This window comes from Setaria italica, chromosome VIII (assembly GCF_000263155.2).
Source record: "Setaria italica strain Yugu1 chromosome VIII, Setaria_italica_v2.0, whole genome shotgun sequence".
Lineage (NCBI taxonomy): Eukaryota > Viridiplantae > Streptophyta > Magnoliopsida > Poales > Poaceae > Setaria > Setaria italica.
The window spans coordinates 27,682,422-27,698,915 of record NC_028457.1 but is presented as its reverse complement, the minus strand read 5'-3'; the positions used below and the strand labels follow the sequence as shown (position 1 = coordinate 27,698,915).

General features: G+C 40.8%; 2 protein-coding genes across 2 annotated transcripts; both read right to left on the bottom strand.

The window, feature by feature from the left end:
- Positions 1 to 498: 498 nt before the first annotated feature.
- Positions 499 to 4,947, bottom strand: LOC101767684 (UPF0481 protein At3g47200). Its single transcript, XM_014805696.2, has 2 exons — positions 4,258 to 4,947; positions 499 to 1,454 (listed from the first exon to the last, which is right to left on the bottom strand). The coding sequence occupies exons 1-2, from the start codon at positions 4,870 to 4,872 to the stop codon at positions 735 to 737; spliced, it is 1,335 nt and encodes a 444-aa protein (XP_014661182.1). The 5' UTR covers positions 4,873 to 4,947; the 3' UTR covers positions 499 to 734.
- A 1,920-nt stretch (positions 4,948 to 6,867) lies between these two features.
- LOC101767016 (probable Xaa-Pro aminopeptidase P) lies at positions 6,868 to 15,011 on the bottom strand. Its single transcript, XM_004979350.4, has 16 exons — positions 14,798 to 15,011; positions 14,573 to 14,636; positions 12,862 to 13,001; positions 12,026 to 12,310; positions 11,817 to 11,939; positions 11,448 to 11,693; positions 10,464 to 10,550; positions 10,180 to 10,247; positions 9,898 to 9,961; positions 9,270 to 9,404; positions 9,103 to 9,183; positions 8,570 to 8,624; positions 7,918 to 8,022; positions 7,746 to 7,817; positions 7,478 to 7,602; positions 6,868 to 7,368 (listed from the first exon to the last, which is right to left on the bottom strand). The coding sequence occupies exons 1-16, from the start codon at positions 14,900 to 14,902 to the stop codon at positions 7,201 to 7,203; spliced, it is 1,923 nt and encodes a 640-aa protein (XP_004979407.1). The 5' UTR covers positions 14,903 to 15,011; the 3' UTR covers positions 6,868 to 7,200.
- Positions 15,012 to 16,494: the final 1,483 nt, after the last annotated feature.

The window sequence follows — 16,494 nt, the reverse complement described above, 5'->3', positions numbered from 1 at the left end:
GATTTACCCATTTCAACACACACATGATGCAGAGATGGGGTGAAGAAGGATAGCCATGTCTTCGATTAGCAAGCGAGAAAGCAGACATTAAAGGAAGGAGCCACTGTCATGCAGCAAATCGAGCAACCTGGCCACATGCGTGTCACCCTCACCTGCTTCTCGTCTATTTCCTCCATCCAGGGAGGTGGCGGTGCATGGAGGTACGAGCCGTCTTCACAAAGAAGCTGTTGCAGTAGTTGGATGCTGACTCAATAAGGCAAGCGGCATGGGATGACGAAGGAAGGAGAGCGTCGAATCATGGATGGAGGTCACTATGGACACATGAGAGAAAATATGAGTGGCTGAGAGCTAGCTAGATATGGATGAGAGTTGTATGTTAATTAAAGGTTGGTGGTGGTAGTGGGCTGCGTCCGATATTTTATTCGATGTCGGATGCGTGAGTCCTAGCATTACCGTTTTCATATATAGAAGATTTAAACCGAGGGCAAGCAATCGTTATTAGGAGTGAAAATTGATGAGGTATTCATTTTTTTCAAATACAGTATATACATGCTAAAATACACGCACACTCACTCTTATGAATACACGTACCTAATCCTATTCACATGAGCATTCCGAGAGACTGAGCAGACAGATCTTGAGATTGACAAAGGTTAATACTGATGGACATGCTTCAGAAGAACAGAGCTCTAGTTTTGGTAGTAAACCATAGATGTATGGTGTGATCTTGGTAGCTAGCTCTTGGTGTAGAACTGCACGACCGAGTAGATGGTCTGCAGGATGGTGGAGACGAGCAGGATAATGGCCGCCACGAGGGAGATGAGCACCCACGGGTTGCTCGCATAGGTGTGCCGGAAGATGGCCATCCACTTGTTCCAGGGCTTCCTGCAGTGATCGTTCACCTTCCGCCGCACGTCGTGCAACCTGCTGTGCGGGCTCATGACCGCTCCTCCCTTGCTCAGGATGTTGAACAGGTTCGCCGTCTCCCTGTCGCTGCTCAGCGAGTGCTTGATGATCCCCTTCGATCTCAGCAGCGCCACGTCCCTCTCCGAGTCGATAATGTTGTCCATGAAGATCAGATACGCCGTCGCGTCGCTCCTCATGCCACTGTGCAGCTGCTCGAACGCCATCAGGTTCAGGAAGATCTTCTCGTTGCCGTCGCCGACCGAGACCTCCGGCAGGCTGAGCACGCCGTTCTTGAAGTCGATGGCGTGGGTGCTGTCGCACTTCTTGAAATGGACTCCTTTCTCCTTCAGCTCCACGGCGCAGCGCATGCTCTCCTCGTATATGTGCTTGCCTGACCCTCCGGGGGCTGGAGAGAGACCGCACAAATTTTTGTGGTAAATGTCCAGGGCGTGGAGGGACAGGATGTCTTGGACGACGCCTTCACGCTTGTCTTTGTTGAGAGGTTGCCACGTGAAATCAAGCACCAACTTGTTGACATCTTTCTCGCTCTGTGATCATGGTTGACAAGGGGTATAGTGTTGTTATAGGAGCTAGCAAAGCTACCACCTGTGATCCTATTATGGAGTTAAATATAGATAGTCGAGTAATGTTTCAAAAATTACGACAATGAACATTGAGATTTGAAATACTATTCCAAGTATCTAGTATCATTTTATTATAAATCTGATCACCTTGTTAAGTAAAACATGATGTCATAAATCGACGTACTCGAAATCCTATATCTGTGCCACTATGATAGTAAATCAAAGGTGATCACAAAAACAATTTATTTGTGTCCAGGAACAAATTAGCTAGTAGATCAAGGTGGACACAAGATAAGTTATTATGTGTCCGCCCACAAATTATATCTTCCATGTCTGTGTCACTGTGTGTGCATATATACACAACTCATTCGTTCAACTGCAATAAAATCAGGGAATCCAAGCCATTTGATTCACAAATAATGAACCACCACCCAAGTGATTAAAACCATTTGATCTCCTAGTTGTAATGCAATTATATAGATAGGCCCTACGTAATTCATCACTCGCATATAGGAAATGGTGAATCATCCCTTTCCTAAAGCATGCCACACAAAAGATATCATCAAATTAAAATTGGAGAGCCTCTACTTACATTACGTTATTTATTGCATTGTGACATTATCTTCTTTCGATTGCTACATCACGTATGTGCACTAAATTCAAGAGAACATTATCTTAACTTACATTACTAATTCGAGACTCCGCCTAGCTAATCCTCACTTAAGCACTAAAAAGAAGAAATCCTAGGAATTATCAAAAATCCCAAAACATATGGCCCTCGATTTGGTGGACTAAATCATGACAGAAATTGCTATTAGTGGATCTAAGTTGCCTGCAATCACCCTACTTTGCCTGTTGCAAAAACCTATTAAGTTAATGGCATGTATGCATGTTGGTCGTGGTAACAGTGACACTCATGATGTCCTTCGTGTGTGAGATCCAATGGACATTGCTGTCAATGGTGATTATAATATAATTTACTAAAGCGATCATAAGATGTTTTGCTTTTTTTTAAGAATTTCTATGATTGCTCTCCTTTTCTACCATCTCATCCAGGACTAACGTGTGAAAGAAAAAAAACTGATCTACCAATTAATAAAAGTATAGGAATCTCCTTGTTAATCATTACAAGACGTGACAACAAAGGAAAATCCTAAAATTCCCACAAGCAGTTTTAAATTCGACTAGGGCTCCTAGATTTATCTAGACACTTCAAAATTACTAGCCCACGCACGCTTACGGTTTCAAGGGTAATAAATAAAGAAGCCTTCAAGTTCGCTTTCAAAGCCTAAAAATGCATGATAATCCAAAAAAAAGAAACCATAAATTACACAGCACTGCCATTGATGAAAAAATCAGGCCAAACATATCCCTATACCTATTTACAAATTACCCACCACTTCCACTAGAAATATCAATCCAAGATACCCTGATACTTATCTACAAATCATTTACTGCTCCTGTTGCAAAATTTAAACAAAAATACCGTACCACTTTTTCTCCACTAACAAAAATTCTAACATTGTTGAATTAATGCATAATTTGGTTGCACATCTGTAGGCATTCAAAACAAAGTTGTAACTCAACTAATCTTTTGAATTAAGTTGTAAGGAAAAAAGAAATATACCTCAATGTAGAAAAAAGAGAAAGGTTAATGATATGTTCATATGATGGAAAAACAATTGCATCTTTGAAAGGAAAAGAACAGATTAACCTACTCGCTTTCCCTCCTGGATGACCTAGATGGGATGACGTTGGTTTGTAATATTCTATGGAATGAGTGCAGTGTTGGGTAAGAGGACATTGGCGCTATGGAACATGGACAAAGCATGGCGCCATGGCGGTGTTGAATCACGGAATGAGACCAATACCCCTGTGGCAAATGAAGAAAGAAAAGGATAAAATAGAAACATAGCTAGGTGCAAAAATGAAAAATGAAATACGGCATGACACAATTTTTTAACAGACGGCAAAAACTCAAATGAGCTTTGCCAGGAGGTTGTCAAAAGAAAAACAGAAATAAACAACTCCCAAAACAACGAAATTAAAGGCCTGAAACAATTGGATGACTGATCTATTATCTAAATAAAAGAATAACATAACTTTTTCTCACTCCCTCCCCAACGATGTAAATGACTGGTAGTTTGGCCACCGGCTAGCCGACACAGTTTTTCTTTTTGATAAAGGCTTGCCGGCACAGTTGTCTACTCTCAGAAGAAGGGGATGGGTGCGGTATCGAGCGAGATGACTTTGATACTATAACGTCAAGTCATAGTGTAATGTTTAATCGGGGGGCAGGATCAGATGCGTTGACAATAACAAAAAACTTAGAAGATGTTAAAAAAAAAGGTAATGTACTGTCATGACCGACGCAGATACTGTGAAAAAGAGAGGCTCAGCAGTGATACAGAATGGAGATAATGATTGGTAAGAGAGGACGCATATGCTGCTGTATAAACCAAGCTTGGACCCCTAAAAGCTTGAGGTCGCAGCAATAGCCATACTACAGAGCAATATGCAGTCTGCAGGTCGTCGCTAATGATGAAATCACAACCTTTGCTAGTGACAACAAACATCAATGCTGTGGTTGATCTAGAGAGTAGGGCATGCATGAGTGCAACGGGACAAACGATGCACACTGCTGCATGCATTGGACTTGAGAGATGCGCACTGTTTTCTCAATGTTGCGGCGTTAAGAAGGAAATAATATGAAAGGTGCAATTCATTGAGTATTATATACTAGTATTTATTAGAAGAAAGGACATACCAGAGGTGTGGTGTCATGCCAAATTTGCTCAATCGTATACAACGCAAGCAGAGGCAGCTGGTTCTCAATCGCGAGCATGTCGGCCTGTATACCTCCCCACAGATAAATCATGCCATGCTTGCTAAACACCGGGTCATTGGGCGCGTAATCGCGGGGCGCCTCTCCACGCGAGACCCCCTTCACCATCTCCAGCAGGAAGCACCCGTCCACGACCATCATCTCCACGAACTGGCCTCTCCTCGCCCCACGCCATTTCTCATCCAGGTTGTCGTACGCGTCCATGAGCTTGTCGGCCACCTCCTCGACGGCGGCCACGAACTCCCGGAGGGGCCTCCGCGACCGCATGGCCACGTGAGCCACCGCCCGGCGCTTGTGCTCCTCCATGGGGAGCAGGTCGGGCTCGCCGTGGTGGAAGGGGCCGAGCGACACCAGCTGCGGCCGGTAGGCGTCGCGGTTGGTCATGTTCTTGAGCCATTCCGGGACGCGGTAGATGGAGGGCTTGTTCCAGCGCGCCATCTCCGTCTCCGGGTTGGCGTTCATGAGCATCCTCTCCATCTGCACCATCCAGCTGCTTGAGCCGGAACGACCACCAGTCACAAAGTTCCACGCCATCATACTCGATGATCTCCTCACGATATATTGTGGTTTCCTAGATAATGCATGCAGTTGCACTCGTTCACGTAGGTGGCAACAAACTCGATCAGAATATAGAGAGAGAGAATGGGCAACGCTAGCTTTTGTACTAGAGGCCAAGAACACTCCAAGATATAGTATATGCTTGACCCAGAGGCCAAGAAACATGCTTTAATTTGATCGTTCGGAAACCAAGATATAATACTCAAGGTAAGAATCATAAAAGTACGTACGCGCTTTGATTTGCAGAGAGAGATGCTGAGAGCAGAGTGGAGTCTAGGATAATCGATGCGGGCGCGGCTGTCAAGTAATCGAGTGTCACACTAATCTCAAGATGCATGCGTGCAAGAGTTATGTATGTCTTTCGATGACTGACATTCCATCGTGACAAGTTTCCCGCACCTAAAATGTTTCGGTCCCTGGAATCCATTTACAGGAGCGGGGCATGGTTCTTTCTCCTGACCTCTGCAGCACAGTTCAGAGGGGGAGACACCGCCGAAAAATTCCAGAAAAGGAAAAGGTGGAGAGGAATGTTCTCATCTTGATTTTCTTAGAGTTGGTGGGTATAGGTAAGTTTGTACTAATCTTATCTCTATTTTCAAGCTTGTTGCATAGGTTAAGGCTCAATTAGGGTTTGATTTTACCTCTAGCTAAATCTTAGATCCATAGTGTTGTTTAGCTATTTGGAGCTCAATTTAGCCCAAACTTTTGGATGAAATTAGGTTAACTAAGTAGGAGAACAAGACTCTCTAATCATTTTGCCTCAGTTTCGAGTTTTTAGCCCCAATCATGAATGAAGAATGTCCTAGATCCATGGAGGAGAGAGAAAGATTTTTTTTCTAGATCTACACATGCATATTATTTTTTTGTTCAAGACTTAGTTAGAGAAGAACAAATTAGGTTTTGAACTTTTGATGCATTTAAATATTTTTGTTGAGGTGAAAGGATGGATGAGCATGATTTTTTAATCCACACATGTTAAATTTTTATTTTCCAATATCTACTCATGCATGTCAACTTATATATAACATGTGTGAACAAAGAAAAAGAAGTAATATATTTAGGTGTTTGAGACACATGTAGTGAAGTACTCATAAGAAATACATGCTATATGTAACAATCAACATATGGTGTAAGGTTGAGTTGGTTTTAGATAGCAGACATTTTTTTTTCGAAATAGCAAGCAGAGATTGTGCATACACTTGTGTTTGCAAGAGGCCTTGAGTTTGAGGACTAGTAACTCTAAAATTATCAACTTTGTAAACCTTTTTAGTGTAGCTAGTGGCTTTACGCATTGTCTTGCACAATATATAGACATGTTTCAAAAAAATATGTTTCAGAATGTGTCTACGCATTGTTTCTAAAAAAAATATATAGCCATGTTTCAGAATGTGTCTACGCAGCCTACTGTGTGTGCACGCCCATTGGCAAAGAGAGAAGCAAAGCAGGGAAAGAAGAAAAGAACCAGCCAAAAAGCTGACGACGGAAGCAAGCAAAGACCGCGCATATTGATCTTTGAGTGAGGTAAAGATTTCTGGAGGTGATTTCGGATTTCAAGTGAATCTGAGGTGCTCCCAACGGACGGAAACTGCTCTCCTAACTACTTCCATGAATTGAATTCCACATCAAGTACGCTGCTGCAGTGTGAAGCGTGCTAACATAAGTGCCAGAGAGAACTTGGATTCAAACAGCCACCGATCGATAAGCAAGCCCACCATTCGCATAAGGCTAATTTATCGATACATATCACGATATATCTGCTAGGTCCATCCACACCATATAGCAAGACTTAAACAAACATGCAACATTTTCACATTGAAATTTAACTTCATGTCAACTTAAAAGTCGGGTGGATAATCTACATCATGTGAGAGAAACAAACATGCATACCTTCATGGGAGGACGCTAGAGAGAAAGCAACGCTACTGATGATAAGTCAATATGTTCATCGATCTGCCTACGGTCGACGCACACATATAATGCAACATTTTTCGTATCGAGATTTAATCCGAGGCCAAGCAACCGTTATTCGGAGTCAAAAATCAACGGTGTATTCAATTTGAAGACCTGTACAATCCACTTCATCTGAACATTAAGCACTTCACATTATTTCGAGACTGACTCCATTTTCACAGCAAGAATATCGGGAAGAATAATAATCTGTCCACGCATGTTCCTTTCCTGCTGCTCATCTCACTTATTTTGAAGGTGACCAAGGAGCGGGAGCAGCCAACCTATCTACTTAAGAAATGCCATAGCGCAACTACAACGAATGGCTGCTATTGCGATATGCAACCCAGATGAACGGGCTTAGCTGCTCACGGCGATCGGCTCGGTGGCCTTTCGCAGCCATTCCTTTTCCTGCTCGTTCAGATAGGGTTCCAAGATGTTCCTGCAGTCAGAGTGGTATGTGTTTACCCATTCGATCTCGACAGGGGTCAGCAGCTTGGTGTCTATCAGTTTGGCCTGGTACGGAGCCTGCATAACAGAAGGGATTCATCAATAGATGATAAGACAAGTGATATTACCATGAAGTCAGATACCACTGTGACACGGAAGAATAAGAAAGTAAGCAAGCAATGCTTACCCATGTTATATGTTCAAATGCCAAATAACCCTTATCTCCAAAATTAAATTTAGCATTGGCCTCTTTGCAAATAAGAACATTCTCCAATCTTATACCAAAGCTCCCATCTTCATAATAACCAGGCTCTACATGGAAAGATCATATGCAATTATGAATTCCCTAAAACTCTTTAAGAAAATTAACATTGGGGTACAATATAAATTTGACATCAACAGTAAATAATTGAAACAATCTGACAAAGCAATTTTGAAGTAAGATATTCACTGACCATCTGTTACAGTCATTGATGCTTGCAATGGTACATTTCGAGCAGAAGGTCTGAAGCTAATTAGATGAGGACCTGGTTCAAAAGCAAGAAACGAACAGCTCATTTCAGGGCAGTCATACAAATATACAATTAGATGAACTAAGATAGTATAAGGGGAACCCATCAGTCAAACCTTCATGAACATTCAAATAAGATCCAATCCCATGGCCTGTCCCGTGCCGATAGTCAAGACCCTCTCTCCACAGTGGGGCTCGCGACAGGATATCAAGAGCATGCCCTGCAAGTATTATTGAGGTTCAGTACAACAAAATTAGTGAAGGAATTCCATCAAAGTTCAGAATGGATGATTATGAGTTTTCTTTAAAAAAACATATAAAGCAAACTATAGCAAATACATTGGTGTTAGTAGTATATGACATAAAAGAGATTCATGTGGTGTCCTTTGCAGTGTTCTGAATATAAGATCTTGTTTACAGCTGATACATTGTCACAGCTAACATTATCAAGAAATTATTCCCCAAAATTTTGACTTTACTTCAGACTTGCCCAAACATGACTTGCATTATAGGAGCATTTAGGAAGTATCAAGCCTGACCTGTCTTCAAGAGAATTAATTTATTTGCAAAAAATGAATTCAATTTAAGGTCTTGTCTCACTTGAACGCTAATCCTAAGGTACGGTTATTTTAAGTTTGGAACAAAATGCTGAAACCATTGCAAAACAGCTATCAATAAGCGACTTCATCAATATTACAACAATGTTTCTCCATAATAGCTTTGAACAGTTTGTACATAGATATGACTAAAGAGCCAAACAATACTCACCTGTCGTCCCATTAGGAAATACAGCAATGTCTAGTGCGATGTGACCTTTCAAGACCTATTTTGAACGTGAAGAAATTCAGCATTAGAAATTGATCAACCGCACTGAGTGCAAATAAAAACCAAAGTAGAAATGATTCTAACATGAGTTTTAATAAATTCAAAGTTTCATGATAAAGTTCATCATAATGACAAATACATAAAATAGGTTTTCAAAAAAAATACATAAAATGTTAGCTGGTTGATTCAGTCATTCAGCCAGATTGCTAACTTTTTTGTAAAACACTAGAACAATGAAAGAGGCTTTCAGTGAGTAGTAATGTTAACCATTCATTTGTTATCTCCCACTGTGCAAGAAATTGAAGGATTATCGACACTGCTAGTTAAGTGAGAATAATACAATTATTGCAAAAGGTGAAAATATATGGACTGAAGATGGGGAAAAATACCCTTCTAAAAAACAAGTGCCAAATGATACAACAATATCCATCGTTTTGAATTCTCAAGAAAATGTCAGCCAAAAAAAAAGAACTTACTGCTGTGTAGCATGACTTCTCATGCAATGAGGGTTTACCAAAATGTACAGTTCTTGTAATGTCCGTTGTACCATCCAGGTACTGCATGTACATCATAACGGAAGAGGTCAGCAGATTCAAAGGGATCTCATAACATAAAGCTACAGTTCAGTTCTAACTATACTAACCTGTGCACCAGAGTCGCAAAGATAAATTTTACCAGCATCCATTTCTGAACACGTACTCGCTTCAGGTTTATAGTGAATAACTGCTGCATTTGGTCCCACAGATGAAATTGTAGGAAAACTCAAACCTCTAAAGTGCTGAAAAAATATCATAACTTGTCAGACTGGATGTAAAATGCTCTCTAGCCTCTATGAAGGCATTTTAGATATTGCCATCCAACAACATCATAAGAAATGATGATAAACACAAAGGCATTGTCATACTTTGCATTTCACTTGATTGAATAGCAAATATCAATAAGACAAACAAATCCAATAAATAGTAGTTTTTGCAATTTATGGTTGACCCTGAACAGATATACAGCCAAAGTAACTGGGAACCTGGCTTAAAGTATATTACAGTAGTTCAAAGGGATATCAACAGCCACTTGAACTGTGACCAAGATAACTACAAGGAACTCAGTGCGTTAGCAAATTCTGTAAATAAATACCACTAAAGTTTGCTGGGCTCCCTTCCAAGTACCAAAATTGAGGCCAGTAACAGGCTAACAGCAGCAACAGCAGATTTAAAAGAAAAATTTATCCAATTACTACAACTGAGATTTTAAGGGGTGATGTTGCTGTACTATACCTCTTTTGTTGCACGGAAGCCTTCAAGTTTATCACTGACAGAAACCTCAGTAAGTTTGGTTCCTCTGAGAACAGAAAAGAGATCAAAACATTAAAACAACAATAAATTTAGATTTGAGACTGACATGCAAAAAGGGAATTGTACGTTGGAGTCTTATAAGCAAGTTTTTTTAAATAGTGCATAAAACAAGCAAATCTAGTTTTATTCAAGTTTTTGTAGGTAAGACTTCCATATCATAGATCATATGATCCCAAAACAAACTAACAGGACTCCAACACTTACAGATTTTCCTTTTGATGTGATCCTTTTATTTCACTGAAGTATCCAGAAGCTCCATAGTTCTCCTGCATCTGAATACGTAGGGGGGAAAGAACATAAGACCAAGTACTGAACAGCAACCAACTACTACTGACAATAATTAGTAAGCTTGCAAAATCAGCAAAGCAAACGAGGGCTTTTGAAAATGCAAATAAAGCTGGTATTACCAGAAATGATTTTTCAGGTGTATATGAAATTCAAGTCTAGGTTCAGCCATATATTGGTATGAGAAATTAATCTATGCTGACCTGATTATCCAGCCAAGCAAGGTACTGCACAACAGCTGCACCATCTCGAATATGTGCCTTCCTCAATCCATCCAGTTCTGTGGGATTCTACACCATTTTTGCAGAGAAATTAGAAATCTAGGGAAACAAACATGCTAAATTCCAAGAATAGCAATTTCATAAGCTATTGGGAACCATAATAAATATTTAATAGAAAAAACAGTACAGAACAAAAAATAAATTCATTGTGATTCATTTCAGGTGCAAATACTGTGTTCACATAGCATTGTTCTTTTCTAATTTTTTTGTTTTGAACAAGAAGCTTCAATACACGCCTTTAATACTACAGAATCTACATGATTATGAAAAAGGTTTCCAAAGCTAGACTGCACAAGTTCTAAAATGACATGTATTTGAGAATGGAGGGTGTACTATGAGTGAGGATATTATACAGATAAATTGTTACAATATAAATGATTAAAAAATCATTATTGGCCCACCATTGATTAACAAGATTTAGCCGGGAATTTCTAACAATCCAAACACAAAAGCATTTTTTCCAGTGATGCATCTTTTTTTCACAAAAAAATAGATGGCTGTTGCCAATATCTTCGACCACAACTGGGCAGTACTAGTAGTTAGTCTGTCAGATTGGCACATAGTTTCTGTTTAATTAAAACATTTTCTAAACCATATTCCGAATTGATATATAGTTAAATTGCCCTGACATAATGTTTTTCTTGTTCATTTCCATCCCCATATGCTCTAATCACTCTGATGTAACAAGGAATGACATATTTGTGCTAATTAAACATATTCCACATCCAGCCCAAAGTACCATATTTAGCAAGTTAAGGCTGTTCCCATGCTTTTTTAAACTTTCTTGCCACAACTAGATCTCGAGGAGTGCTAACATATCATAATAAAGTATTGACAGTTTTACAGTTGATTTTCAATACAATTTTGGATTACTGCTAGTACAAAGAGAGAAGAGAGTAAATTCACCTTAACAGCCTTTGGAAGGGCGATTGGAGATTGCAGTGTCAAAACTTGATCCGGACTCAACTTTGAGTAGAGTGCAAGGCAACATGAGCCAGAATCAATCCAAATTTTTAAGCTTTCCACCTCATTGATATCCTTTTCCCCATGCACAGAACTTTTTAGCTTGCCTGATGAGAGCAGACTGGCATCTGATTGAACCGTTTCATACTCTCTTATATCAATACCATTTTCAGACATGTATTTCTCAACCTGTACAATAGAAGAATCACATAACAGAGATATTACATCACATGACCAACAAAATCATGAGCTTGAACAGTATAATTGGATGATCATTTAATAAAAGGATATGTGCCAAGTTAATTAACTGACCTCGACTGTTACTTTTCTCTTATCCACATAAAAGAAAGCACTGTGCAAGGTTACAATAGCATAAGAATGAACCACTGGGCTATAATCCACATCACTTCCTCGAATGTTGTACAACCAAGCAACCTAAACAACCATTGAAAAATAGTGAAAATTACAAACAACCCAACTCCCACAGAAAAAATGAAACAACTTAAAAGAATATATTGTACCTCGTCAAGAGCAGTTATTATAATGGCACTAGCCTTTTCATGTACTAGCTTTTCTCTTAGCTCCTTGATCTTTTCAGATACACTACGCCCTGCAAATTCTACAGGGTGTACAATTACAGGCCTAGGTTCAACTGGCGGGCGGTCCTTCCATACTTCATCCACCAAGTCAGAAGAAAGCTGAAACAAAGTCTGGTGCTTCTTTGAAAATGCATGCTCATATCTATGAGCAGAGTCAACTGAAATACACCATGAATTGATTCCAATGACAGCTTCATCTGCCAGATTCTGATACCACATCAACAAATATAATACAAATTAGCCAGGAGAAGTAGTATTCAATAAAGAAGCAAAAATTTACTTAATCACCAAAACCCGTATAAAATGATAGTTATCTGAAAAAACTTGAGTAACAATTGTTAAAATTCAACAAGATGGGATCAAAGTTAAGGCTTTCACAGTGTTGATATTTTTTTCGACAACTCTGGGAGAGGTAACTAGCAGCAGTTTAAGTGTCAGAACATTTTCATTCACATATAACAAAGAAGTTAGTAGGAATTCAAGTACAGCGCATCACCAAAAAATATATATATATCCTAGTGGTATCTTCACAAAAACTGCAATACTATTGTATTAAAAGCAAAGGTGAACAAGGAAACCATATTTTTTTTCTCAACAGTAAAGTTGTGGATGAATTCAAAACCAAGATATACCCAGTCATTGCTGTGTACAAGTTATGTTGACCAGTTCTTTTATGAACCTTAGAAGGCTGTTCGAGGAAAAAAAATCTTAGAAGGCCAAAATCACAAATATGCTTCAGAAAGGAAGCCAGTGCTCACATCAGCTATCCAAGATTCAACAGGTGGGTCTTCTCCCATGCGCATAAGTCTCCAACGATTGCTCAGTTGCTGCGTCGCTTGCAAGAAGTAGCGTCCGTCCGTCCACAACAAAGCCTCTTTCATGGTGATAAGAGCCAAACCTGTTTAGAATTCAACATGCGCAGTAAATGAGAAACCAATGCAACAACCAGCAAACTGTTTTAAGACCTCAACCATAACAGAAAGTACAAATGAAATATATAATATAGAGGACTAAAGGAGGTTGTTCCATGTTCAGGTCGAGCTAGAGACTTGTCATAGCCATAGAATGTGAGACAGTTACATTCTTGTTCAAAACTCGAAATCAATCGTTAATTTACTTTATTACTCCCCTTAGTCACAGATAGTTGAGTTGGGACAATAAGAGTATTCAAAGCAAAACTTTGACCACTATTTTATAATAGAAAGAATATATCTACAATATTCTATAAAGTTAGACTATGGGAGTACTTTTCATGCAAAGTCTAAACATATAACTTTAATATTTTATTAAAGATTTCAAAAGCTTGACTCTTGTGCAAACTGTCAATAATTTGTGTCCAGAGGTAGTTTCTTTGCTGAAAGATTGAAGGAATACAAGTATCACTTCAGGCGGCATTTATTAATAAAGGAATACAAAAGTAAGTGTGTGTGTGTGTGTGTTGTACGGCTATTTTGACCTTTCTCCTATCTTAATGCAATGACATGCAGTTCTCCTGCATATTCGAGAAAAAGGAATTCAAGTTTCACTTCAGGTGGCATTTGAATATAAATAAAATCATTCCATTTGTGCAGTTTGCATTAATGTGACCACCAGACCACTACCCTCATCTCCTTTCTGATCAATGTAAGACAAAGGCCAGAGATCAGTAACCATAAATGCATATAATATGCTTTCTCATTGTAAAAATTAATTTATTACTGAATATGGTACCGCTCCAATGTGGAAACATAGCACGCCAATGTCCTACCATGTAAATTCCAAACTTTGAACAATGGTCCCTTGTGTCTGTGGACTGTGAACACAAGAGCCTCAAACTTATCATAACATGATCACATGATGAGGGAAAAAAACTGCATTGGTTATCCATTGCATCCTCATTTTTCTGTATAGATGCTCAGGTTTTGCTTTTCTGTCTAATATGTAATGCCAAAAAAATAACCAATTGTCCTATTATTAATTCGGCCTCATTTAGTGACCAAAAAACTAAAACCATCCTAGATTGGTCCAAAGGTTTTATAGTATTTGGATTTGTACGTTACTTTTCCAACCCTAGAGCGGAAATCCTTCTTTAATATTCCGAGAAAACGTACAATCAGTAATTGCAGGAACTAAAAGTTAGCAGCACTTTTTGGTTGGACTCACGCTGCAAAAATTATTAGCCCCAACGTGGCCACACGGCGACAGGGCTCCAGCAAATTGTAATGTTTCATCAAGAAACAGCTAACCGAACTGGAACACAGCGCAAGCGCAGACATAGCTTGTCGTGACGTGCTAACCGGTCCGACCGCCTCACTGCTTCCACAAACATCCATCCAGTACTAGCAGCATGTAATGCGAAATACGCAATCGCCTAAAGTACCAATCGAACCATACCAAAATCACGCAAACCTAATATTAAGTAGAAACAGGGGGAACATGATTCCCTCGGAAAATAAAGTATGACGAGGGAGGGATGAGTTCAGCACGCACCAGCACTCCCTGTGAACCCGGAGATGAACTCCCGCCGCTTGTCCTGCTCCGACACGTACTCGCTCTGCGCGCGCACACACAATCCACAGCCACCGTCAGTCCACGGGACAAGCAGATCGAATCGAACAAAACCCTAAGGCAGCCCAGCCCAGCCGACCTCGGCCGGAGATCGGGTCCCCCCGATCTGCGCGGGACGGCGGCGCGGTAGTACGGTTAGGTACGGACCTGGTGGGCGTCCTCGGATGGGACGACCAGCGCGTGGAGTGGCGGCGAGTGGGCCGTCATGAGCGCGCGGATCGCGTCGAGGAGCTGGTCCCTCGCCGCCGCCATTATCTCCTCCCCCGCCGCCGGCGCCGCCGCACTCTATCTCTCGCTTCCTCTGCTGGGAAGTGCCGAGGTGGAGAAGTTTGTTGGGTTTTCCGACGGGAAAGGTGGAACGGAAAATAATATCTCCTCAGGCCCTACGATGGCGTGGATTGCGTTTTGCTTTTTTGGAGTGGGCGCACGAGTTTATTTGGCACACGTTTCGACACCGAATTGGCATCGGGCTGGCCCAGCCAACGCTAGAGTTCCGCTTATTGTGGAAAAATATTGGGTTTTCATGGGCTCGGAATCCAGACTCCGTCCGACCGTTGGTAAATAGGCTTTGGTGGGCTTCCACCGAAGCTCAAGTGCGCGGATCAGCTAGCGCAACGGCCCGGTGGCCCCAGCTGACATCGCGCTTTTACTTTCGTTTTCAAATTTTAAAAGTAGATTTAATATGAATTTGAATATCCTCGAATACAAAAATCCTATCCTTGGAACCTGAATGGCAGAATAGGCAATTTCATTCCTAAAATTCTGGACGTGGGTCTAGGTTGCCTCTCAACTCTTATGGCCTTCAGTTTTCCGGTTCATTCCCATCCTTCTTCCACCCTGGACGTCCATATAAGCCTTCCACGTCAGCCCACCCGCCGGCCATCGCCTCGACCGTCGCCTAGGCACACTTGAAGTATCCGCTCATCACCGTGTAGCCCAGGAACAGCACCTCCCCCATGGTGCGTCCGTACGCGGGCACACTCCGGAGTCCGGAAACTGCACCTGCGGCGGGCCGCCGGTCATGACGAGGACACAGCAGCCTGCATAACAACGAGATGGCACTTCTGAGTCGATCATCAATCAATTGCAGTAGCTTTCTTAAATATTCCTGGACAGAGAACAATTTGCAAACAAATTCTGGGATCGTCAAATTGATTTCCGCAAGAACAAGTGCTCTCCATCCACTTTGCGTAGCAGCTACTGCTACTAGCTAAACGAAAAAATAGATGAACTTTTGGGTGGATAGGAACGGCTAAGATTAGACTACACGAAATCTTCGGATCTATAACAAAATTTTTATGACATATTTGTTCTCGTCATAAATTTATGACATTTTTAGCTGAAAACGTCATAAAATTTTACATCTGAGCAAATTTAGTAACAAAGTTACAAAACGTCATAAAAGTTGCCAAGGCAAAAAGAAAATATCACTCGATGTTACATGGTGGTTTTCTGACGATGTAAGGTCCACGAAAACATCATAAACCAACCAGGTCCCACATGTAAGCATTTGTAGAAAAATAAGGTGTGCAAAAAGGTCAGCATATTTATATATAGTTATAATAAGTGTGGTCCACTTTCTAGTTGCAAGCAAAAGCAATGAGTATATCTGCAACAGCGTACACTGCAAGGGGCTCGCCGACACATTCCTATTAACTGGGGTAAAGAGTTGAGCCTAGAGGCGTCGGTATGCAAATCTGCAACGGGTGGTAGGAATGGTGCATCCTAGTAGTGAAGGGAGGAGTAGGAGCTACGGTCAAATTAGTCCCCTATTTTGTACCGCTACTTTCCCCTTTCGTCAGAGGGAAGGGGATTTTCTGGAATTAGGGATTTGGGTTGAAAGC